The sequence below is a fragment of the Hemicordylus capensis genome, chromosome 3, assembly GCF_027244095.1.
Source record: "Hemicordylus capensis ecotype Gifberg chromosome 3, rHemCap1.1.pri, whole genome shotgun sequence".
Classification (NCBI taxonomy): domain Eukaryota; kingdom Metazoa; phylum Chordata; class Lepidosauria; order Squamata; family Cordylidae; genus Hemicordylus; species Hemicordylus capensis.
In genome coordinates, this window is record NC_069659.1 from 210,596,010 (window position 1) to 210,620,245 (window position 24,236).

The window sequence follows — 24,236 nt, forward strand, 5'->3', positions numbered from 1 at the left end:
CCAAGGAGGTTTAGGGCATGTTGGCATGCCCTAAAAAATAACAACGGTTTTGAGAATGGCTTGTATTTGTGTAGTCATGAGAACTGTGCCTGTGAGTCTGCCATAGATGTAGCAATAGACAACAGATATATTTTGCACAGCCCCTCCTCTTTCCTTGGTCACTTAAAATGGCCATTTTGTCCATTTGCGCATGCATGGTGGCAAAATTTTTTTAAATGGCCACCATGCATGGGCAAATGGCCTCTGCAAGTCCCTGGGCCATGCCAGGCCTCACAGAGGCCATTTGTGCATGTGTGGCAGTGGACAAAATGGCCACTGTGCCAGCATACAGAGGCCTGAACGGGCTGAATAAAGCAGCCGAACGGGTTGCGGCGGTGATGATGAAGGCTGGCGGGGGAGGAGGAACCTTCTGGAGTCCTCCGTGGCCTAGAGGAAGCCCCCAAAGGGGCTAAAGGTTTTTTAAAAAAAATAAAATAAAATAAATCGTGAACCCCCCAAACCGTTGTGAGGGGGGGCACTTTGGTTTGACCCCAAATGGTTGAACCGAACTGGTTCAACCTCGAACAGGTTCGGGGTCAAACCTGTTTGCACATCCCTAGTGGTTTGAAGAGCGGTTCAAGTAAATTTCAGAAGCAGTGTAGAGGAGTTTTTAAAAAGAGGAGAGCAGGTCCTTATTTGTTCTCCACTGCCCATGCAGCTTCCTGCTGGGGTGGCGCTCAGTCCAAGTACCCCCACGTGGCACCAGCATGCACATGGTACTTGGATCGAGCGCCACTCCAGCATGATTTGGATTCTCCCTGTAAATAAATTTGTGAAATAATTTTAGTTCTATTATTGACTAATTTTGATCCCTAAGTTGCTTAAACATTTTTAACTGGAGGTCAATAGACTAAATCAAAATGAGAGTTGATAGAATAGTGTGACATGATAGAGAACTGAATTCCAGGCTGATGTATTAGACACATGGGAGATGTGAGTTACTGCATCTGTCTAATTTTCTTTTTATCTTTTTTGTATCTTTTTCTTACTATAAATTTTAAATTTTTTTAAAAAGGAAACTGCATGGGGCAGTGTTGAGCAGGTAAGGACCTGGTCTCCTCTTTCTTAAAGCTCCCCTGTGCCACTCCTGAACCATGCTTGAACTGTGCTTTGAACCATGGTTTGGGCACATCCCTACAAAAGGAGTCTAACAGCCTTGGGCTAGGAATCAACTGGGAATTCCTTACTTGGAAGTAAGCAGGAAGGATAGGGACCATTTTAGCTAGAGGCATCAGGGAATTTATTTTTGTTTAAGTGCTTGGATATGACAGCATGGTTCTTGTAGTTCCTGGGAAAGGGTTTTTCTTGAATTGAAGCAGAGATTGTTGATGCTTCTATGGTTTCCCTTATCATCCAATTATTAATTATTCTTCATTGTTGTTAAAGAGTGTCACTCCTGCTCTAGTCAGGGGCACACCTAGGTAATTTTGGTGCCCTGATCAGGCAGGGTGGCAGCAGCAGGCCCCCCTGGGCCTCTGGAGGCCCCCCCCCCGGATCTTGAAGGCCACGGACCAGGGCCCCAAGGTCCGGGGGTAAGAGCGCCTCTGGCTCTGGTCACAGTGAAGGCCTAAGACTGTGCAAGCCTTTCTTGCAGGGAGGGATTTTCCACTTTACTCTCCCAGAATATTCCCTTGGAAGGGTGAATCTGCTCCTATAAAAGAGTGGATGGTGGCAGCCTACCTGGTATTCCTCACAGCTAGAGGAGGGATTTTGTGTCCCCCGCTGCTTTTGATCTTTACAGCTCTGCTGCCTTCCTGCTAACTGAGCAATGAGGCATCTTTTTAAAGTGGTGGTTTTCTTCATTGAGCAGGGGGAGAGCAACTGGCCCTACCCAACCCTAGCACAGCAACCCTTCAGTGGCTGTTGCTATTGTCTATCTTATGTTTCTTTTTAGATTGTGAGCCTTTTGAGGACAAGGATCCATCTTTATTTATTCATTTTTATTTCTCATTGTAAACTGTGTTGGGAACTTTTGTTGAAAAGTGGTATATAAATATTTGTAGTAGTAGTTGTAGCCCTGGAGTGGAGCCCTGTGGCCCTACCCAGCAGAGATGGGAGCATTCCTTACTTCCCCCTATCCTTAAGCCTTTTGGCCCTGAAAGAAAGGAGACGCTTCAGGCAAGTGGCGACTGGAACATGACTTCTGTCTCCATAAGCAAGTAAAGATTTCTAAATCCTATATTTCTCTTTCTCAATAGACAATAACACATTTTCACCACTTGGAGATGCTACTTCACAAATATATAGAAGGAAATGGAACTGACTGAGGTGTATGTTTCTAGTGAAACGGGGAGCTAATTTTGGATTCTTTCCTCAGCTCTTAACCTTCCTCACCCATCTTATGTCACTATTGCTTCTCATGCTTAAAAAAATTACAATGAGCACTACCAATTCTGCTTGTTTTGATTCTTGTTTCTCTTATGGTTCAGAATCAGAATCTAATCTAATCTAAGAATTATGAGAGGGAAAGTCCTACTGAAATCAGTGGGATTTCTTCTGAGCAAACATGCTATGAATTTAGGAGTGGAATGGTTTTGTAAGGTTTTGAAGCTGGGGTGGTCCAATTTGTCTGCCAGAGAAAAGACATTCTCATGAAGCAGTTGGCTTCTGGAACGCCTCGTTGCTGGGGCAACAGAAGGGGCAGAATGGAACACTGGGGAGCAGGGTCAGTTGTGAGAAGAGAGTGGCCCGGGAGAGGAGACAGAGTCTGGCTAGGTTCTCCAGGTCTGGTTGGGATGTGGCAGTTTGGAGCCAAGGGTTCAAACCTTTCACAGCACCACCAATGACTTTTTTCTGATGTTTGTATTTTTCTGAACATGGGCCAGAACATTGGCACAATTGAGTTATTCGGTTGTCTGTTTAGCATTCTCTGTTTATATTTGTATAAGTTTATTTGCTTGTTTGTAACATGATCTTGCCCTCAAATGCTGACACATTGGAAATTCATTTGGTGTACATGTTTAGGATGCTATTCCTTGCTTCAAGTTGAAACACTGGCTTGACTCCCAAAACTGTTCTCAAAGGTGAGGGAAGAAAATGTAGAACATATTGATATGCATGTCTGCTTTGATGTACTACAAGTACAAATACCAGAAGGGAGAAAGCATACTGAGATTTCTTTTCAAAAAGCCTCATCTAATTTTATAAACTATATATGAGTGAGGGGCGGGGGGATGTAATGTTGATACCAGAAGCTATATATAAATGTAATTTTAAAAAGTTTATCATAATTTAGAATGTGGTATTGAATATAAACAGGTTAACACTGTTAATAAATATAAGTACATAAGAACACCCCTGCTGGATCAGGCCCAAGGCCTATCTAGTCCAGCATCCTGTTTCACAGTGGCCCACCAGATGCCTCTGGGAAGCCCACAAGGAAGAGGTGAGGGGGCATGCCCACTCTCCTGCTGTTGCTCCCCTGCAACCTGTATTGAGAGGCATCTTGCATCTTAGCCTGAAGGTGGCCTATAGCCACCAGAGTAGTAGCCATTGATAGACCATTATTATTATTATTATTATTATTATTATTATTATTATTATTATTATTATTATTATTATTTTACACAGTCAGACAGGTGTTATTGCCTGGTTTGTTTTATCCAGACATCGAGTCCTTCCCAAGGACCTGGGATGGCTGCATTTTATTATGAATGTTGTTGCTGTTGTTATAGATATCGTCGCAGAATATAAGCTATTCCCAGTAAAGCTGCTTTTTGTAATTGGCTGATGGTGATTTCTGTGGCCCCTATGGTGTAGAGGTGCTCTTCAAGGTCTTTTGGAACTGCACCCAGGGCGCCAATGACCACTGGGATTATTTTGGTCTTTTTCTGCCACAGCCTTTCAATTTCAATTTGTAGATCTTTGTATTTGGTGATTTTTTCTATTTCTTTTTCTTCTATTCTGCTATCCCCTGGTATTGCTATGTCAATTATTTTGACTTGTTTTTCTTTCTTCTCGACTACAGTTATATCTGGTGTATTGTGTGGCAGATGTTTGTCTGTTTGTAGTCGGAAGTCCCATAATATTTTTACATCGTCATTTTCTTCAACTTTTTCAATTTTATGGTCCCACCAATTTTTGGCTACAGGTAGCTTGTATTTTTTGCAGATGTTCCAGTGTATCATCCCTGCTGCTTTGTCATGCCTTTCTTTGTAGTCAGTCTGTGCAATCTTTTTACAACAGCTGATTAGGTGGTCCACGGTTTCATCTGCTTCTTTACAAAGGTGCACTTGCTGTTTGTGGTTGATTTTTTGACTTTTGCTCTTATTGCATTTGTTCTTAGTGCCTGTTCTTGTGCAGCCAGTATTAAACCCTCTGTTTCTTTCTTCAAGTTGCCATTCTTAAGCCACTGCCAGGTATTGGTGCTGTCTGATTCTCCACTTATATTGTGCAAATATTGACCATGCAGTGGCTTATTTTTCCATTTTTCTGCTCAGTTCTTGACTTGTTCTTTCTTGTAGGCCTGCTTTGTTTGATTGGTGTTGAATAGTTTCTCATTATTGACCATTTTAAGTGCATCTTTTTCACTGTCCTTTTTATATTCTTCAAGGCCTCTTTTCTCCTCCTCTACTGTTTGATGGACTTGCAGCATTCCTCTTCCACCTGAGCTGCGAGGGAGGTATAGCCTATCGACATCACTGTGGTGGTGCAGAGCATGATTGATGGTCATGATTTTCCTGGTCTTACGATTTAGCATCTCTAGCTCTGCCTGGGTCCAGTCTATTATTCCTGCAGTGTATCTGATAACAGGTATAGCCCAGGTGTTTATGGCTTGTATGGTGTTCCCGCCATTGAGTTTGGACTTGAGGATTTTTCTAACTTTCCTGATGTATTTACTTCCAATTTTTCTTTTAACTTCAGTGTGTGCAATGTTATCAGCCTGGAGAATGCCCAAGTATTTGTAACGTTCTTTCTCTTCCAGGTTCTTGATGTTGCTTCCATTGGGCAGTTCTATTCCTTCTGTTTTTCTTATTTTCCCTTTGTTCATTATTAATGCAGCACACTTGTCTAGTCCAAACTCCATTGCTATATCGCTACTGAATATACGGACAGTGTTTAGCAGTGATTCGATTTCTGACTGGGACTTTCCATACAACTTCATATCGTCCATGTACAGCAGATGGTTGATTTTAATTGATGTTTTAGATGTTTGGTATCCGAGGCCTGTTTTGTTTAGTATTTGTGAAAGTGGGGTCATGGCGATTACAAACAACAGAGGGGATAGTGAGTCCCCTTGGAAAATGCCTCTTCTAATGCTAACCTGTCCAAGTGTCTCGCCATTGATTGTTAACTGTGTACTCCAGATGCTCATTGCTTTTTAAATAAATATCTGAATGATTTTGCTGACAACAGTTGTTTCTAAACATTTTAGTATCCATGTGTGAGGCAATGAATCGAAGGCTTTCTTGTAGTCAATCCATGCAACACTTAGATTGGTTTTTCTTCTCTTGCAATTTTCTAAAAACATTTTGTCAATCAGCAGCTGGTCTTTTGTGCCTCTGGTGTTCGGGCAATTTCCTTTCTGTTCAACTGGAAGCTGTTTGTTAGTTAATAAGTGTTGCATCACTTCATCTGCTATTATTCCAGTTAATAATTTGAACATGGTTGGCAGGCAGGTTATCGGTCTATAATTACTTGGAACTGCACCTTTTGTTGGGTCTTTCATGATGAGATGAGTTTTCCCAGTTGTTAGCCATTGTTCAATATCACCACCTTTCATAATGTGATTGAACTGTTTTGATAGTTGTTTATGAAGGCTTGTTAGGTGTTTAAGCCAAAAGCCATGCAGTTCATCGTTGCCTGGAGTAGTCCAATTTTTATTTTCTTTGCTCTTTCACTTATTAATTCTGGTGTTATTATTAGATCTTGCATTTGTTGGTTACCTTTTTAATTATTTTATTATTATTATTTTATTATTACATTTATATCCCGCTCTTCCTCCAAGGAGCCCAGAGTGGTGTACTACATACTTGAGTTTCTCTTTCACAACAACCCTGTGAAATAGGTTGGGCTGAGAGAGAAGTGACTGGCCCAGAGTCACCCAGCTAGTTTCATGGCTGAATGGGAATTTGAACTCGGGTCTCTCCGGTCCTAATCCAGCACTCTAACCACTACACCATGCTGGATCTCTTTAATCATTGCTATATTATGATAATGATATAATATATAATTTATTATTATATGATTATATTTTATTATATTAAATGATATATTATGATATATTACAGCCACTTGATATATTATTTATTTATTTATTCAAAATATTTATACAGGATTTGCGGGGCTTGGTGTCTGTTTACCTACAGAATCGCCTCTCCCATCCAGTTACATCCCATCCTGTTAGATCATTTCAGATGGCCCTTTTGTCAGTTCCTGATTTTCGAGAGGTTCGGAGTTCTAGGACCCGCGAAAGGGCTTTTTCAGTAGCTGCCCCACTTCTTTGGAATTCTCTTCCCCTTCAGATTCATCTAGCCCCCTCTTTACCGGTCTTTAAATCCTTACTGAAGACCTTTCTTTTCTGCCGGGCATTTGCCCTGTAGTTTATTCTATTTCCTTTCCATTATCTATTTTAGTTTGCAATTTTTAATGTAATTTTTGCTTGCAGTTTTTAATGTTACCTTATTTACATGTTATTGTACACCGCCCGGAGTCTTTGAAGTGGGTGGTATATTAAATACTTCTAATAAATAAAAATAAATAAATATCCCGCTCCTCCAGTACACTACTGCTCAGGGTGGCTCACAACATTTATAAAATACTACAATGTAAAATCAGACTAATAAAATTAACCAAATTAAGCTTAAAAGGTTAAAAAGCCAAGCTAAAACTACAATCAGAATTATAGATTTTAAAATGTCAAATTTCAAATTATTTTTAAAAACTAAAAATGAAGAATTGTAAAATTATATTATGCTTATAACTATTTATATTTAATACTTTATGTACTCTCTTATCAAGCTAACATTTTCCTAAATTTCATCATATTTATACTTACTTTATTTGGTGTGTTCTAATTTTCTCTTGAAAATATTTTTAGAAAGGAAAGAAATGTAGTACTGTACATATGCTCAGGACATTAGTCCATCTTTTAACTATAAGTAGCAGTTTGACTCTCATTAAAGAGGCCAGGAAAAATATAAAACACACTGGCTGACATCCTGAGCAGTCTACTGCAAGCAGCCCTAACATCTGCCAGCATATAGTGCAAACCCCTGTGCTGCTGTGCATTTTCCCCAAAGCCTAGAAATTTTTGCACAAGAGTGCAAATACTATCCAAAGCTCACTTACATTCCAGAAGTGCTCTATTAGAATTGCTTGGCCCTCAGTGACATGTTTCCGCTCTAATAGAGCACTTCCAGTCAGAACATGGGCAAATTCTGGAAGTTATTAGTGCTTTTGTGCAAAAACATCCAGCCCTACTAGAACAGGCCCAAGGCCTATCTAGTCCAGCATCTTATTTCCTACAGTGGTCCACCAGTTGCCTCTGGGGAGCCCACAAGCAAGCAAGCCCTCTCTCTTGCTGTTGCTCTCCTGTAACTGGTGACCACTGGGGGTGGGGTAGGGTCATGGATAAAAGTGCTGGACTCCACTTTCACTTTTGTGAAATCTGGATGCAGCTTTGATTATCCTCTAATGGAGAAAATTAAATTTAAAACAAAACACACTGAAACCAAATATTATGTGCAGGATGCACAAGAAAAGGGACTTGTAAAATTGATATATTGTCCAAGTGAACAAATGGTAGCAGATGTGCTAACTAAGCCTTTGCCTAGGGATCATTTCAAAACCTTGAGAGAGAAGTTGGGACTTATAGACAGCAGCATGAAACGATGAGAAGGAGTGTTGGAGCTAGGACCCTGGCAGCATCAGCTCTCAGCTGCAATGTCTCATAGTGACCACTGTTGCATCATGCCTCTGAGGCCAAAGGTGTCCCATAGCCATCAGACTATTAGCCATTGATAGACCTGTCCTCCATGAATTTGTTGGGATCCTCATGGTAAACTGCTCTGGAGTGCAGTTCCACTGCAGCGGCTGTTGCTGGTGTCTACCTTATGTTTCTTTTTAGATTGTGAGCCCTTCTTTTTAGATTCTGAGCCCCTGGTGGCGCAGTGGTAAAACTGCCGCCCTGTAACCAGACGGCTACAAGTTCGATCCTGACCAGGGGCTCAAGGTTGACTCAGCCTTCCATCCTTTCGAGGTCGGTAAAATGAGTACCCAGAATGTTGGGGGCAATATGCTAAAAAATCATTGTAAACCGCTTAGAGAGCTCCGGCTATAGAGCGGTATATAAATGTAAGTGCTATTGCTATTGCTATTGCTATTTGGGGACGAAGACCATCTTATTTATGCGTTATTTATTTTTCTATGTAAACCGCTTTGAGAATTTTGCTGAAGAGCGGTATATAAATATTAGTAGTAGTAGTAGTAGTAGTAGTAGTGCAGATTTTCCTTTCAGCACCAAAAGATCACAATTAAGCTTGGTATGTATGCAAAAGACAAAATTTTCTGTTTAAAGACTGGATACCAGTTCAATCCTACATCCAAACCTAATGAGTGAGGAAGGAGGTGAAGGCAAAATACATTGTAATGCAGCATTATGTGAGGTGCCTCCAGTATTGTGCTTTACTAGTATTGTTAATTGCCATTAGAATGCAAAGTGCAACTTAATTAAAGTATTGCAGTGTTGTTGTGGCATGATTTGAGAATTTCCATTACTCTGTAAGACAATTCATTGCAGCAGTTGGATGGGGAAATATTTTAGCATCTAAAGCTCTCGTAAATAATTTTGGAATAAGACTTCTTAGCCTTAGACATATTGCCTAACAAAGCATTCGATTTGTAGTATTAACTCTGTTGGAAATAGTCCAGTAGCATTATATTTGATTGGGTTTGTATCTTCCATTGTATGCCTGATGAATAGATATTGCTTGCTGGCAGGAGTATAAATCCAGTCAGATATGTCATCAGTTTGCAGTTACAGGAAATAGTTACATATGTTTTATAGAGCAGGGACGAAATGGGACTTCCAAGTGAAAAACGAGTTATATCTCGGGCATCCACAAACTGAGGCTGAGTTTATCACTTGGTAAAACTTTCCCTAAATTGTACCACTGTGTAGAGGGCGGCAGGGAAATGGCACAATCGAACATTTTCCTGCATAGGAAAAAACTCTCTGCAACTAGGAAATCCAGTATCGGGGGAAGGGATTGTAACCTAGTTTTCTCTGAAGCATGATGGTTTTCCGAGTGTAGGGTTTTTGTTTTATGGGAGAGTATTCAATCATGTTGTTTCTCTCACTGAATCAGTAGAGTCCAAGATCAGTTTTACCGTGTGAACAGTTGTTTGTCTAAATTTCAGACATTGTATTTGTACTGCTGACACATGGAAAGTAAGGCTGAGCTAAATGTTCTTTAGGTTTACATTACAGCTTGGGAATAGTGATTTCAGTAGGACGCCCCCCCCCTCAAAAAAGCTCCTTAATAGTACCAGGGGTGTAGCTATAATTGAGCGGATGGGTTCAAAGAACCCAGCCCCCCCAGCTCCTGAGGCCCCTCCCAGCTTCATCCCTGCCTATTTTCTTCATGATCTCCCTCACTCTGAGGGGCAGCTGGGCAGAGGGGAGAACATGGGCCCCATCTCCCTTAGTTATAGCCCTGCATAGAACATTTTTTGTAATTGTTTACTACGGTTCAAGGTCATTTTCCTCCTTTGCTGGTGCTTTGACTTTTTCTCCTCTTCTGTTTCATTCTTTCTCCAGCATTCCCAATTCAACTAGGGATCAAATACTGGATTTGATGATTTCATGATGATATACAACCAATCAGACATCACTAGGGACAAATGAAAACCTGTTTAGAGTGCTGAAAGTATGTGCTGCACAGGTCACATGGATGTTGCTAGCCAATTGAGGACCATAAATAACCATAAAGCAACCACTTTTGGAGCACCTTCACAATTCCCTTAAAACTCACTGAAAGGAGTTCAGTTTTTCTTTTTTTTTCCTTCTTTCTTTTTTCTTTCAGTACCAAGATTTTTGTGCAATGCACTTCTTTCAGCCAAGCTCTAGAAATCTTAGGATGTTTTCCTACATAGGAATGCATTGGTGCGAAAGTGCTCCTCAGTAAATTGTCACCTTGTAAATACAAAAGACAACATTGGGTTCAACAAGACACTTAAAGGTCTTTTAAAAAGCAAGCAGAGATGGAGAAGCTTTTATTTTGACTGGGAGTGTATTCCAAAACCCTGTGGCAGTCACAGAGAAGGCCTGTTTTCGAGTTGCCACCAGATGAGCCAGTGGCAACTGTAATCGAACCTCCCCAGATGATCTTAATAGGTAGCAGGGTTCATGACAGAGGTGCTCTCTTAAGTACCCTGGACCCAAGCCATTAAGGGCTTTATAGGTAATAACCAGCACTTTGTATTTCTCTTGGAAGCATATCAGTAGTCAGTGCAATTCTTTTTAAAATAAGTGTTATATGATCCCTTTGGGTTGTCCCAGAGACATGTCTGGCTGCTGCATTCTGTACCAGTTGCAGTTTTTGGACTATGTACAAAGGCAGCCCCACACAGAGTACATTACAGTAATCAAGCTATACTACTACTACAGATATTAATATATCAATATGAATATCAGTATTCATATATCAATATGAATATTTGGTTGAACTCTTCAACCAAAGTTCTCAAAGCAGTTTACATAGAAAAATAAATAATACATGAATAAAATGACTTCCCGTCCCCAAGGGGCTCACAGTCTAAAAAGAAACATAAGGCAGATGCCAGCAACAGCCACTGAAAGGATGCTGTGCTGGGGTTGGATAGGGCCAGTTGCTCTCCCACTGCTAAGTTTAAGAGTATCACCACTTTAAAAGGTGTATCTTTGCTCAGTTAGCAGGAGTATGCAATGCATACTGTATGCTTTACAGTACTATATGTATCACAGTAGTCAAGCCTTATACAAAGGGTCTATACCCCTTGTCAGCTAGAAATTAGTTTTTGTTTCTGAAAGATATATTTTTTTGTGTATGAAAGCTGAGATTACCAGGATGCCAAATTCTGTGCAAAATACCATTCTTGGTATTTTTTTGGGAAGTGACTTTTTGTAGATAAAAAACTGGAATCTAAACTGAACAAAACCTATTCATCATCATCAATTATTTGCAGCTTTAGAATGAGATCTGAAAGACCTCCATGTACATGCCCAAATGCTTCCAGGCATGCACTGGAGCTTCCATAATGTCCTTTTCAGATTGCAGCTCCTTGCACTGCACCAGATGCCACTCCAAAGGATTTCAGACATTTGGAAGTAGCTTTTCAAGGCATGGGGTGATACAGGATGAAAGTGCAAGGACAGGGCTCTACAGCCTTGGTGTATGCAAAGAGTAGTATGGATTTGTTCGACCCCACCTTTCACACTTTCCTCTTTGACTTCAGTTATATCACAAAGATGTATATGGTAGGTCCTTTAAATGACCGTATTATTTTATTAAAGAATATTGATCAAGCTTTGCATGTTTCATCTGCAGTGGGAAGCAATCCTTTTACTAAATAGGATCATTTTTACAGAATAAAATGGTATATTTCTTAACAGAATATCCCACACAGAAATGCTCGCTGTTTGTAGTCAAAGCAATGGAGAAGGAACAGAATCTTTAACCACAAGTAACTGATATTCTTTTTCTTTTCAGCTTTGTTAATGGCTTTTGGTGTGTTGAGTGCCATGACCCTCCTGTATATTCTAAGTTCCTATATCTCCAAGTAAGTGTGTTTTGTGTTTTTCATGGCTCCCATGTTATTACTCTACTGAGTGATAAGTGAAAGATGGGATCATTGTGCTTACCAGTAATTTTGGAAACAGAGGGCAAACAATTGGAAGAAAAACCCCACCTTCAAGAACTGTACCATGTAGTATTATTAGGTTACATTAATGGAGCTGGGAGGGAGGTGTGGGGGACAGCAGGATTTACGTTTGCTAAACTCTGCCAAAGTAAGCATTACATAGTATTTGGAAAAAAAATCCTATTAGTATTTATAGTTGGTATTCTTCTCGAATGTGGGATAGAGCAGTAATGTCTAAAATAATATCTGTCCACATTAAGGTAGAGAGGAGCAAAACAGATTTATTTTAAAAATGTCTTTATGTATTAGTTTTTGGAATGATAATGTGTGAATCTATATGTATTTTCCTAGATTTAATGTGTGCAAATATTATTTAAATATTTCTATATATTTTTATATTTATTTATTTAAAAATATTATAATGCAAGGAATTAAAATAAACATACACCAAAAAAAGGACTTGTATGAATTCCTGTGTTTCAGTTACTCCATATTTATGGCTATGGGCATTTAGTTGAGGACCATTGCCAATGTCCAGCATTGTAGGTCACTTATGGAAGCAGCTTTCTGTGTGCAGAGCTGAAGCAAATATGTATATAGATGTGTATCATATCCAAGTTCTCACGTTGGTCCTTGGCTGGATATGTTTGATGCCCATGGGGCTTTGGATCCCCATCTGAGGCTACCAACTGTTATGCATAACTGCGTTGCCCATGACCCAAACTAGATCGGTGCCCATAGCCCTACACATGTCCTTAACAAAATGCTGTACATGAGCAGAAGCCTTTGAAAGTGTGCCCATGCTGGGATGGGACCTCTGGCATACTTTCAAAGGCTTCTACTCATGTACATCACTCAGTCAATCCCCTGACACATCACTCACTAATGTTCGTCTGTAGAGGTGAACTGTAAGCATGATGGTGGATGTTTCCATGATTGGCAGGCTATGGCACCCGAGCCTGCCAATTACAGCAGTACCTGCCATCATGCTTACTGCATTCGCCTCTTCAGACTAACACTGTAACCATGAGCGACGTGCTGGGGGACTGAGTGAGAGACCTGCCGAGGTAGGATTTGTGGTGTACTTTTAGAGGCTTGTATTTGTTGGAAATGGAGTTCCAGTGTATTGATCTTTCGCACCAACTATCCTAATGACCACTAGGGGTATTGGGAGTAGAAGTAGTTAGTGAGGGTCCCTTTACCTGTCCCTGCTTTGCCTCTACTCTATGACGCCTGCCTTGACTCCTCAGGTATTTCCTTTAGCGACTCAGTCCTACTTCCTTTCTCCTTGGAGAACAGATGGGAGCATCTCTCTTTGCCCACTCCTATTCACTATGTAGCTCATAGTTAGGATAGGTCTTTCCTATCTCAAATGTACTTAACGTAATAAATCTTATTTACTGGATACTGCACTACAATCTCCATGTTTGTTCTTGACTAACTGCGACAATAAGGCTCTGCACTACTTCGTAACTGAAGTGGGCAGCTTCCTCTTGATGTTTTGCTAAACAATCACAAATTACAACAGTATTCCTGTACAGCCGCCTCTTAAGAATATCCAAATAGGGCTCATATATCTGTGTAAGATCTTACTAAGTACCTAACTGAAGGAACAATTCCTGCCTCTACTTGGAACCTGTAATAGGGATGTGCACAAACCTATTCAGAGGCCATTTTAAGGGCCTCTGAACTGGTTTGAATGACTGGCTGTTTGGCCAGTTTGAAGGTGGGGGGCATATCTTTAAGGGTGGGGAGGGTGCCCTTACCTCTCCCACTGCATTTCCTCCACCGGCGCTCCATTTTAAAAGTGTCTGTTGGGGCAGCATCGTACTTCCCTGCTGTCCCATGTCCTCCTTGGCCGGAAGTAACAGGAAGTACCCAGGGTGCGTGCGCCTGACATGCATACGAGCGAGCATGACATGTGTACGTGCACCCGATGTGCGCATGTGCACCGGATACTACCTGTTACTTCCGGCTGAAGAGGACATGGGGCGGCAGGGAGGTACGTTGTTGCCCCGAAGGATACTTTTAAAATGGAGTGCCCGCAGGGGAAATGTGGCAGGAGAGATAAAGGCACTCTCCCCTGCCCTTAAAGGTATGCCCCCTGCCTTCGAGCCCCCACCCACGCCGGTTCCGTGCACATCCCTAACCTGTAATGGACAGATCTTGATATTTTTGACCAGTGGAATTTGATGCACATGCACAGGGAAATACCAACACACAACCATTGTTTTCACTGCAATTACGTGGTGATTCTCTTTATTTAGCAGGGGGAGAGTAACTGGCCCTGTCAACCCCCAGTACAGTACCTCCAGTGACTGTTGCTGGTGCCTATCTTGTGTTTCTTTTTAGACTGTGAGTCCTTTGAGGACGGGGATCATCTTATTTATTATTTCTCTGTGGAAACCGCCCTGAGCCATTTTTGGAAGAGGAGTATAGAAATTGAATAAAATAAATAAATAAAATACTGCCGTGGCTGCAAGAGCAAGCCCCCTTTCAATTTGAAAACTGACTTGCCTCTTTAGCAGACCTAATGGTCCGAGTAGAACTTCAAAGAAATCTCCGGCACTGTATATAGTTCTGCCCCCATGTGTGCCTAGAGCTTTGTTGGATTGTAACTTTCATCTTCATCTTCCTCTCCTAGCAACTTGGATAAACATCATGTTCTTTATCTCCTACAAATTTGGATTAACTTAAATAAATGAGACCGTTATCTTATGTACGTAGAGGGTCCAGGAACCCATATCTCTTTTTGAAAGCCAGTAGGTAACTTGCTCTCTTAGATGTTTTGAAGAGTTTCCTGTTTTTTTTTTAATGCTCAGAAGTAGTAAACCTCTCTTAAAACCACATTGTTTATATGTAGGTTTCCTAACTCTTGAGCTAGCATTGAAGTTGATAAATGTTGAATCTTAGATTAATAGACATGTTGCCTTTTAAACTTTTGCAGTCTTCACTGTACACAGGAACACTGTCGTCGCCTTCAGCATAACTTTGTCTCCCATGTAAGTAAATTTTAATCATTTGCTAACATTGGATTGTGAAGTATGTGTCTTGTCTGTCTCTCCCTGGCCATCTTAGGACATAATGCCAAACCGGAGGCAAGCGAGGCAGAGGTTTGCTTTCGTGGTCATCCAAATGCCTGAAACAACGGTTTCATCACAAAAGTGATCCCTGTTTTCACTCCCCAAACCCTTTGGTTTGTAATGAGTTTTGCTGCCTGTATCTCAGGTTTGGAAGCACCATCATATCATCTGAATTCTACTACCACTGTAACCTGGATTTTGTGCCATGGCAGCTCCCGAAACCATAGAGAGGGTGGCTCTGACCAGCCCAGAAAAGCACCACTTCCTTGCTGGCTGCCTTTCTGCATCCCCTCCTGTCGCTGCACTCCTCCATCCATTGCCTTACAACAGGGACACCACGTTGCCATGTCCAAACCTTCAAAGCATGTCAAAGGGAAAATCCACATTGTGGGATGCTTGCTCTCCATTGTGTCCCATCCTCCCCCCCCACTCCGGCAACATGTCGGAAAAGGGGATGGGATGACAAGATGGGCACTTTGTAGAGAGGTCTCTACAAATGAAGTAATGACAAAGTACTTGCAGAAGCACGTTGCGTCCCAGTGGTACCAGGAACTGGGCAACCTGGTCCAGGCATGTCCTGGCTGGACAAATGGAGTGGCCCAGACTCCTTGGGAATGTGGGGGGGTTGAGTGTAGAGGGGAAGGTGAGGAGTATGAGTTCTATTTTTAACAGATATAACAGGGACTTCGCATCAGTGGGGCCCCCTATAGTTGGACTGGCTACCCCATGAGAGTGCAGTGGAACCTCTGGTTCTGCCCAGTGGACTGACCTTCTCATGAGAGGGCTAATCCCCAGCTGGCAGCCCAACATGGGGGCAGGAGTGTGTTGGGGGTTCCTGGACTGCTTTGACCGGGTCTGCCATCACAGGAGCATCCTTTATCACAGTGGGCCACACCACAGGATCCTTTGCCCACCTTGATATAATATTCCCTCCTAGGAAGCCACCATGATCCCTTTCCAGAACAGCAGAAATGTAATGCCCTCTCCATGCCCCCATTACCAGTAATCCTGTTTGTGAGAGACTGGCTGCGGAGCTCTTGCAAGGGTGGCGATGCAAGTTTTGTGGGGGAAAGGATTTAAATGCCATTTAAAAGGATTTAAATGCCTTCTCCCTGTTGCGGGTGGGAGGTCCATGTTGAAAAGGCCCAATCACGCTGGGCACGCCCCCTTGCAAATCATGGCCAATGGCTGCTACCCTGCTATGTGTTGATGCCTTGACCACAGTCTGGCAATGTGAGCACCACAAAGCTTGCCCAGATACAGCCTCGGCGGACCAGGGAGAGGAGGGGCTCTTCCTCTGCTCTGAATTTGGAGGTTGCCTGACAGGTTGGAAGATAATCTGTGGGACGATTTCCAGGTTCAAGGATTAACCTCAGGTTTGTCAACCCGTGGTTTGGTGTGATGTGTGAAGGTGGTGCCTGCCCCCCCCCCCCCCGCATCTACTGCAAATACCTCTTCCCCTGATCAGGCACACACATTTTAAGCATGTGAAGAGATGATTCCATGTCACATGTGTAACTTAGCTTATTAACTGCCAGAATTGTGGCTGCTGTTATGAGTAAGGCTTTGTGTCATGAGCTTGGAGCTAGTGACATTTTTAAAAAATCATTTTTTTCCTATTAAACAGAAACCCCTCCAAACAAGCTTCCTCCCTCCCTCCCTCCCTCCCTCCCTCCCTCTCTCTCTTTCTTTCTTTCTTTCTTTCTTTCTTTCTTTCTTTCTTTCTTTCTTTCAGCTGATAGCAATCATATCTTGCAAGTAAAATGCTGTGGGGCTCTAGTTTGTGTTCCTGTCTTGCTCAATACGGTTTGCTGTCAGACAAGATGCTGGGTGATATTCTTTTTTTGCTTAATGTGGCAGCTAACTTGACAGTAATTAGAGAACATTACTGTTGGGACAGATTTGAACTGTGTCAAGGGCAGCAGTAGATTATTGCTGTTTAAAATATATGTGGCAGGTTAGCTGAAGAGCCTATAGGTATTCTCTTATAGAGAAGGTGTTTTTATTTTGTTTTTATTTATTTCTAAACATTTATATCCTGTTCCTCTAAGATATAATCAGAGCAGATTCAAAGATCATCAGAGTAGCTAAAAAATTAGCTAATCAGTAATTAAAATCCGTAATTACAGTATGAAAACACACACACAAAATGAGCACAGCATAGCAATTAAAACGCATCAGTACAAGGAGCTGAAAGCTGACGATGCAAGTGAATAAATGGGCAGTAACATCTTGTTTCTGGAGAGTTGTCTTGCGATAGCACCTCCATCCATCACTTATGAATGGGTGGGGTTGAGTCTTCATCTCCACCCGACCCCAAGACTTGCTTCAGATATTCAGGTCATGAGTGGGGAGACTCTGCTACTCCTGTGTAAGTGTGCTGGAACCATGAACATTCATAGGAACAAGACTTGGAATGCGTGTTTTCAAACCCAGGTTCCCATAAGCCAGGAACGGGGAACTAGAGCTGAAACCGGAGTGTGGGAGATTGTGCTTGATTGACTAGGAAAGGGCAGAAGGCATCTAGTATGTATGTCAGGACTGGCCAATTTAGATCCCTCATTGCCAGTCACAGGGACTGATGTTGCATACTCTTATTCCCTTCTGTGTATGAATAGGGCTTTCGGGCCTGAGCAAGGTGTAGCTATGACTTCGGTGGCTAGGTAATCAGGTGCTTTGTGGCTTTGCTTCTGGACATCACAAAACATTTACCAATGCTGAGATCAAAACCTTGGATGACATTAACAGAAATGTAAGAAAGAAACAGTTGAGAGAAATCCCATTCAAGATCTAGAAGACAATAGGATCCTAACTACTGTTAAGGTGGTTTAGCACTGGACCACAGGGAACAGGCTCACTGTAGCTGTGTGGCTGTTGTCCAGTGCCTACTCCCTGTGGCCCAGTTCTGTGTCACCTTAGCAACTTGTGGAACATTAGATCATGTTAACTCTTAGTCATGTTAGCGCTACAGTGATGGTGAAACTCTAACCAGCCCTGCCCACCATAAGATGTGGGATGTGAATGTGCATGTCCTTCTTTGTGTGTTGTCCTGTACCCTCCCAATTGCACATGAAGATGGAGGTTTGGATGACTTGGCTTTGCATGCCATTATGAAAATGCAGACTGGTGTGCTAGGAGGGAATGCAGGACATATCACTCACATCTAGCATTGGCCAGTGGGTGGGGTTGCCCAAATATATTATCCAAATTGGCCCCCAGTATAGTGGGCCATTGCAATTGTGCTGATCAGCCCAACCAGGTCCCAGTTCTTAAGCTTATATACTAGCCAAAATTTTAAATTTCAGTTAATGCTTAGGTTTCCATTTCCAGGGCTAACTTTTCACTAAAAAAAAAAAAAGACTTACAAAAAGCTATTGATTGATTAAGTGCTGTCAAGTCGGTGTCAACTCTTAGCAACCACATAGATAGATTCTCTCCAGGATGATCTGTCTTCAGCTTGGCCTTTTAGGTCTCTCAGTGGTGCAGTCATTGCTGTTGTAATCGAGTCCATCCACCTTGCTGTTGTTCGTCCTCTTCTTCTCTTTCCTTCCACTTTTCCCAGCATTATGGACTTCTCAAGGGAGCTGGGTCTTTGCACAATGTGTCCAAAGTATGATAGTTTGAGCCTAGTCATATGTGCCTTGAGTGAAAATTCTGGATTGATTTGTTCTATGATCCATTTGTTTGTTTTCCTGGCTGTCTATGGTATCCTCAAAAGTCTTCTCCAGCACTAAAGTTCAAAAGTGTCAATGCTTTTTCTGTCCTGCTTCTTCAATGAGATGTTCTGGGATGCCCATTTTTCATGTCACAACTTGATATGGTCAACACAATTGAAGGCTTTTCTGTAGTCAATGAAGCATGTACTAATTTCTTTTTGGTATTCTTTGGCTTTCTCATTTATCCAGTGTGCATCTTGTTCCTCGGCCTTTTCTGAAACCAGCTTGAACATCCGGCATTTCCCTTTCTGCGTAGGGCTCTAAACTGCATTGGATGATTCTGAGCATTTGTTTGCTAGCATGTGAAATTAAGGATATTGTGCAATGGTTTGTGCAATCTGTTCAGTTTCCTTTCTTTGGTACAGGTATGTTGACTGACCTCTTCCAGTCTGTTGATCTTTGTGTCATTCTCCAAATTTGCTGGCATAGTTTGGTTAAAGCCTTGACTGATTCTTCTTCTGTTGCCTGCCATATTTCTGTAGCTATTCCATCAATTCCTGTAGCCTTGGTAATGACCACAATGCTGATCTAACTTCATCTTCCCGTACTTAGAGGTTCTTGCAAGTAGAGGATATCTTCTAGAGTATCTTGGATGTTGATGTCGCTGTTGTACAGATTTCTAGTATACTCCTTCCATCTCTTATTTGATCTTCTCTGAATCAGTTACTATCTGTCCTTTGGCATCCTTTAACATACCAATTGAGCTTGGAACCTCTTTCTGAGTTCAGAGAACTTTTGGGAAACTTGCCTTTTCCCCCTGTGTCTATTTCCATCCTCAAGGTCTTTACAGATGTCATTGTAGTACTGCTCCTTGTCTCTTCTATCAGCTTTCTGAAATTCCTTATTAAGTTCCTTCCTGAGGTCTTTATCTTTCTTGACTTTGGCTTCTCTCCTCCTTGGCAATTTCCACTGTCTGTTCTGACATCCATTTTGCTTTCTTCTGTTTCTTGGTCTTTGGCAGTTTCTTTTCGCATTCGTCCTTAACCACCAGTTCCTCTGGTTCCCTATCAATGAGGTTCAGAACTTCAAAGCAGTTCCTGATTGTCTCCTTGAAAATGGTGGGTACATTCTTAAGATCATATCGTGGAAACTAGATAGCTTCTCTGCCCACCCCACCAGCCCCACTTTAGCTTGACTTGGAACTTGCACATGAGCAGTTCGTGATCTGTTTCACAATTGGCCCCCAGCCAAGTCTTTGGTGTTATAATTGAGCTCTTCGACCTCCTTGCACCAATAATGTAATCAATTTGATTTCTGTGTACTGCATCTGGTGATATCCATGTGTATAGGCACTGCTTTGGTTATTTGAAGAATCTGCTAGCAATGAAGATTGGCAGAAACTAAGAAGTCATTCTCCGGCTTCATTTCTGTTTCCTAGGACATACAGTCCAACCGTGTTTTATTCCTTACCATGTCCAACTTTGGCATTCCATTCTCCTACCACCACCAGCACATCTTGTTTGCATGTTCTGTCAGTTTCAAACTGAACTTGAGCATAAAACTCATCAACTTCCTCTTCTTCTGCATTGGTCGTTGGAGCATAGACTTGAAAAACTGTCATGTTGAAGGGTTATCCACGAAATTTAATTGATATTAGTCGGTCACTGACCATATTGTACCCAAGAACTGTCATTGCTATATCCTTCCTGACTATGAAAGCAACACTGTTCCTTCTTTGTTTTTCATGTCCTGAATAGTAAACAGTCTAACTGAAATTGTTCATTCCAGTCCATTTTAATTAGCTGATGCCCAAGGTGTCAATTTCTAGTTGATTAATTTCATCTTTCACTATGTCAAGCTTTCCCATATTCATGCTTCTTATATTCCACGTTTTCAATGTGATTCTGTCTTTGCGGCTTCAGATTATCTTTTCCCGCATGGCAACATGAGCAGCTAGACCTCCAAAAGGTGTTAACCTAACTGCATTATAAACAGCATCGGTACTCTGAAATATCCTTAGCTCTTCCTCAGTAGCATGTTGAGTACCATCTGACCTGAGGGGCCCATCATCCAGTACTACATCAACAATCATTCTATCTTGTATATCCATGTGGTTTTCCTGGTAGAATACAGGAGTGGTTTACCATTGCCTTCTCCCATGCAGTATGAAATGATGCTGTCATTGTCACTAAAGTGACCATTCACCTCCAGCACCTTTCTCTATCCCTGCTGCCCCAATATAGGTGTTTGCTTGCTTTAGCTGGGTAGCTGGGATGACTTTCATGCCTTGGGTGACCCTACTGGGAGTACTCCCAGTGTATTTAACTCATTCCTCCCAGGAGCACCCCCCCGATCCACAATGAGGCAGCATAGCAGGGCTTGGAGCGGGGAACAAAAAGCTTTTACAAAGGGGAAAAGGGGGAGTCATTGATACCCCTTTCCCTCTTTATATGGGACCTTTAAGGCTATGGTTATAAAACAGGGAACCCCCAGAAATTGAGAACCACAGATTTAAAATCTAATTAATAACAAATTTTATTGAATAAAGTTTATTGAATGCTTTTTAGGGAATTCTGGGAGCCTTGTCTGACTTGTTACATTTAGGATGTCAAGGTTTCACTCCTGACTTTCTAGGTACTTTTCAGATTCCAGTGTTTACTCTGGGCACATCTGGACTCAGAACTAGGGGTGTGCAAACAGTTCGAGGGGGGTTCAGTTTTACATCAAACCGGTTCAGTTCAACGGTTCCAGGCTAGAACTGACTCCCCACCCCCATTTGGTCCGAATTTGGACTGAAACACAGACACACCCTTTAGTCCCTTTGGGGGCTTCCTCTAGGCCGTGGGCGGGCGTCCGTGAAGGTCCCCCCTGCCCTTTAAAAAAAATGGTTGCCGCACATGCGCAAATGGCCTCTGTGAGGCCCTGGGCCATGCCAGGCCTCACAGAGGCCATTTGCGCATGTGTGTCGGCAGACAACATGGCCACTGTGCCACCATACGAAGGCCCGAATGGGACAAAAAAAAGGTCCTAAAACGGGCCACGATGGTGATGAAGGGGGCTGGTGGGGGGAGGGGGAACCTTCACGGACCCCCTCCACGGCCTAGAGGAAGCCCCCACAAGGGGCTAAAGGTTAAAAAAAACCCTTAAAAAACCCTTCGTGAACCCCCGTACCGAACGGGGGGGATTCTAAGGGGTGCCAGACCAAATGCGGGGGGGGGGTTGGTTCTAGCCCAGAACTGTTGAACTGAACCGGGCCAGCCGATTCCATGCACATCCCTACTCAAAACGCAGGGCCAACCCATTCATATGTTTTCTATGTTCTGAGGAATGCACATTTGGCAGCGCCTGTAACAAAGCACACACTTATTTATTTCAGTGCAACCATTTTGAAGCACTCAGAAGAAACACAACATGGAGGACTTAGTTCTATTATTTTGTACAGTGTGATACATGAACATATGAAACTGTCTCATAGTGAGTCAAACCATTAGTCTGTCTTAGTTCAGCATTGTTTCCTCTGGCCTGCTGCAGCTCTCCATGGTCTAAGAAGCCTTTCTGAGCCACACACCATGAAGTTTTTCATACCTGGCCTTTAGTTAGCATCTTCTCCAGAATGGAGGGTGTGCGTTCAGATATCGGCCAAATTTACCCTAAAGGCCCTATGTGCTATCAGGGAGCACTTCACACACGATTTGGGTTTTTCATCATGAATGTAGCCTGATTTATATCCAGGGTAAAAAAACCCCAACTTTTTGTGTCTTTTGCGGGGGCAACTTTGAACTTGCAGTAAAGCCTCGCAGAAAACCCATGGTAAAGACTGTTGTCTGGGAAAGCTCTATGAGATCCTTAACTGGAGATGCCAGGGATGAAGCTAGGAACTTGGGTCATATTCAAGGCCCTGCCATGCATTATGTTATGTTTGGCATAGAGCTATTATTATTTCCTGTGGCTGTGTCAGTAGCTCTGTACTGGACTGTGGTCATGGGAGAAGGTGCTCTGGGGACATTAGCATGCCAGGGCAGGAAAAGGTGAATGTTGCCTTAATCACAGTAAAGGTAAGGTTCCACCACCGAGTCGGTGTCAACTCCTGGCGAGCACAGAGCCAGGCTTAGCTTGCTCTGATGGTTTTCTTTGATAGAATACAGGAGGGGTTTACCATTGCCATCTCCTGCACAGTATGAGATGATGCCTTTCAGCATCTTCCTATATTGCTGCTGCTCTATATAGGTGTTTCCCATAGTCTGGGAAACATACGAGCAGGGATTTGAACTGGCAACCTTATCCAGGATGAAGGTACTTACTCAGGGGAGTAGCTATAATTGAGTGGAAGGGTTCAAAGAACACGGGCCCCCAGCTCTTGAGGGCCCTCCAGCTCCACCCCTCCCTATTTTCTTTATTATCTCCCTCACGCCATATTTGTCTGCCAAAATGTGCCACCTTCGGGGCAGAGAGCTGCAGCGCCTGCCCCCGCAGAGCTTCAGCCCTGTGCTGGGTAGCCCGGCCCCACACCCACACGATCCCTCACCAGTTCGCTAAGACAACCTGTCAAAAACGATCATGGCCTCCATTCAGGAGAGGAAAGAAATGGAGGAGAGGGAGAAATTCCTCCACTCTCACCCGGACTCTGTGTATGCAGACTCAGGGGTGTACGACACCCCTAGCTCTTACAGCCTTCAGCAAGTCAACATGCTCTCAGAAGACCCTCGTGGTATAGCCCTGAGATATGGCTCTAGAGACAATCTGATGAGCGCGACCAGCTTTAGCACGAGGAACCCTGTCCTGCAGGCCTCTGTTTCTTCGCTCTCAAGTGCAATGAACATGGGCCCCCTCTCCCCTACCTACGCCCCTGTACTTACTGATAGCATTTCTTGTCTTGTACAATAACCCTGTCCCAAGGCACCTCATCCTGGGGTTGTTTAGCCTGTCTGCAAGCCCCCTTTATTGTTTCAGGAACTTTATACCAACTTATCAGGACTTCCAGTTTAGATACTAACTGCTTGTCTCCTCGTGTTAATCATGAGTTTGCCTCAATACTTCATAAGGAGATTTATGTTGCTGCAGGCAATTGTGTGTACCGTAGAGCAACATGTCTTAAAAAAAATATTGCTCTGAAAGAAAAAGAAAAAGAAAACAAGTAATGAGAACGACAGGGATACAGATGTGTTTGTTTTTGGTGCTACAGTGTGCTACAGTGGTGCTACATTTTACATTCATAAAATGCTTTTTGTCCTTCCATGAGAAAAATGGATCACAATTATGAGTTGGTTTGTAATGAGCCTCAGTAGGCTAGGAGGATATAAAATGGAAATAAAGCAGGTGATGCCAGACATCAAGGAAGAAAAAATTGAGTTTGGAAGGATGTATTCTGGCTTCTGACTCAGGCTTTTAATCTTGAAAGGCATTTTTAAATATGATGTGATTGCTAATAATAATTCAGAGAAGGTTTTAGGATATGTACATTTTTAAAAGGAAAAAAAATCCAAAGACACTCTAAATGGAACATGCAGATCCAAAGTTCCAGCATGTCTAGATTGTGTCCTTCAAGCTGGGTTTTTTTAAAGGACAACTTGGTATCTTATTTTAAATATATTTTAAAATATTCCTCCCCTTCCAAGTG

General features: G+C 42.4%; 1 protein-coding gene across 10 annotated transcripts in view; it reads left to right on the top strand.

The window, feature by feature from the left end:
• The window catches only part of LOC128352324 (heparan-alpha-glucosaminide N-acetyltransferase-like), a 255,724-nt gene that overhangs the window by 17,915 nt on the left and 213,573 nt on the right, over positions 1-24,236 (top strand). For 5 of the 10 annotated variants that reach the window (XM_053312818.1, XM_053312819.1, XM_053312826.1 and 2 more), the window contains exons 2-3: positions 11,730-11,799; positions 14,828-14,882. In XM_053312818.1, coding sequence (XP_053168793.1) covers positions 11,730-11,799; positions 14,828-14,882 — 125 coding nt within the window. Of the gene's footprint in view, positions 1-2,072; positions 2,199-2,700; positions 3,063-11,729; positions 11,800-14,827; positions 14,883-24,236 lie in introns of those variants that run through there. The other 5 variants (XM_053312821.1, XM_053312822.1, XM_053312825.1 and 2 more) reach the window with 5 other exon arrangements.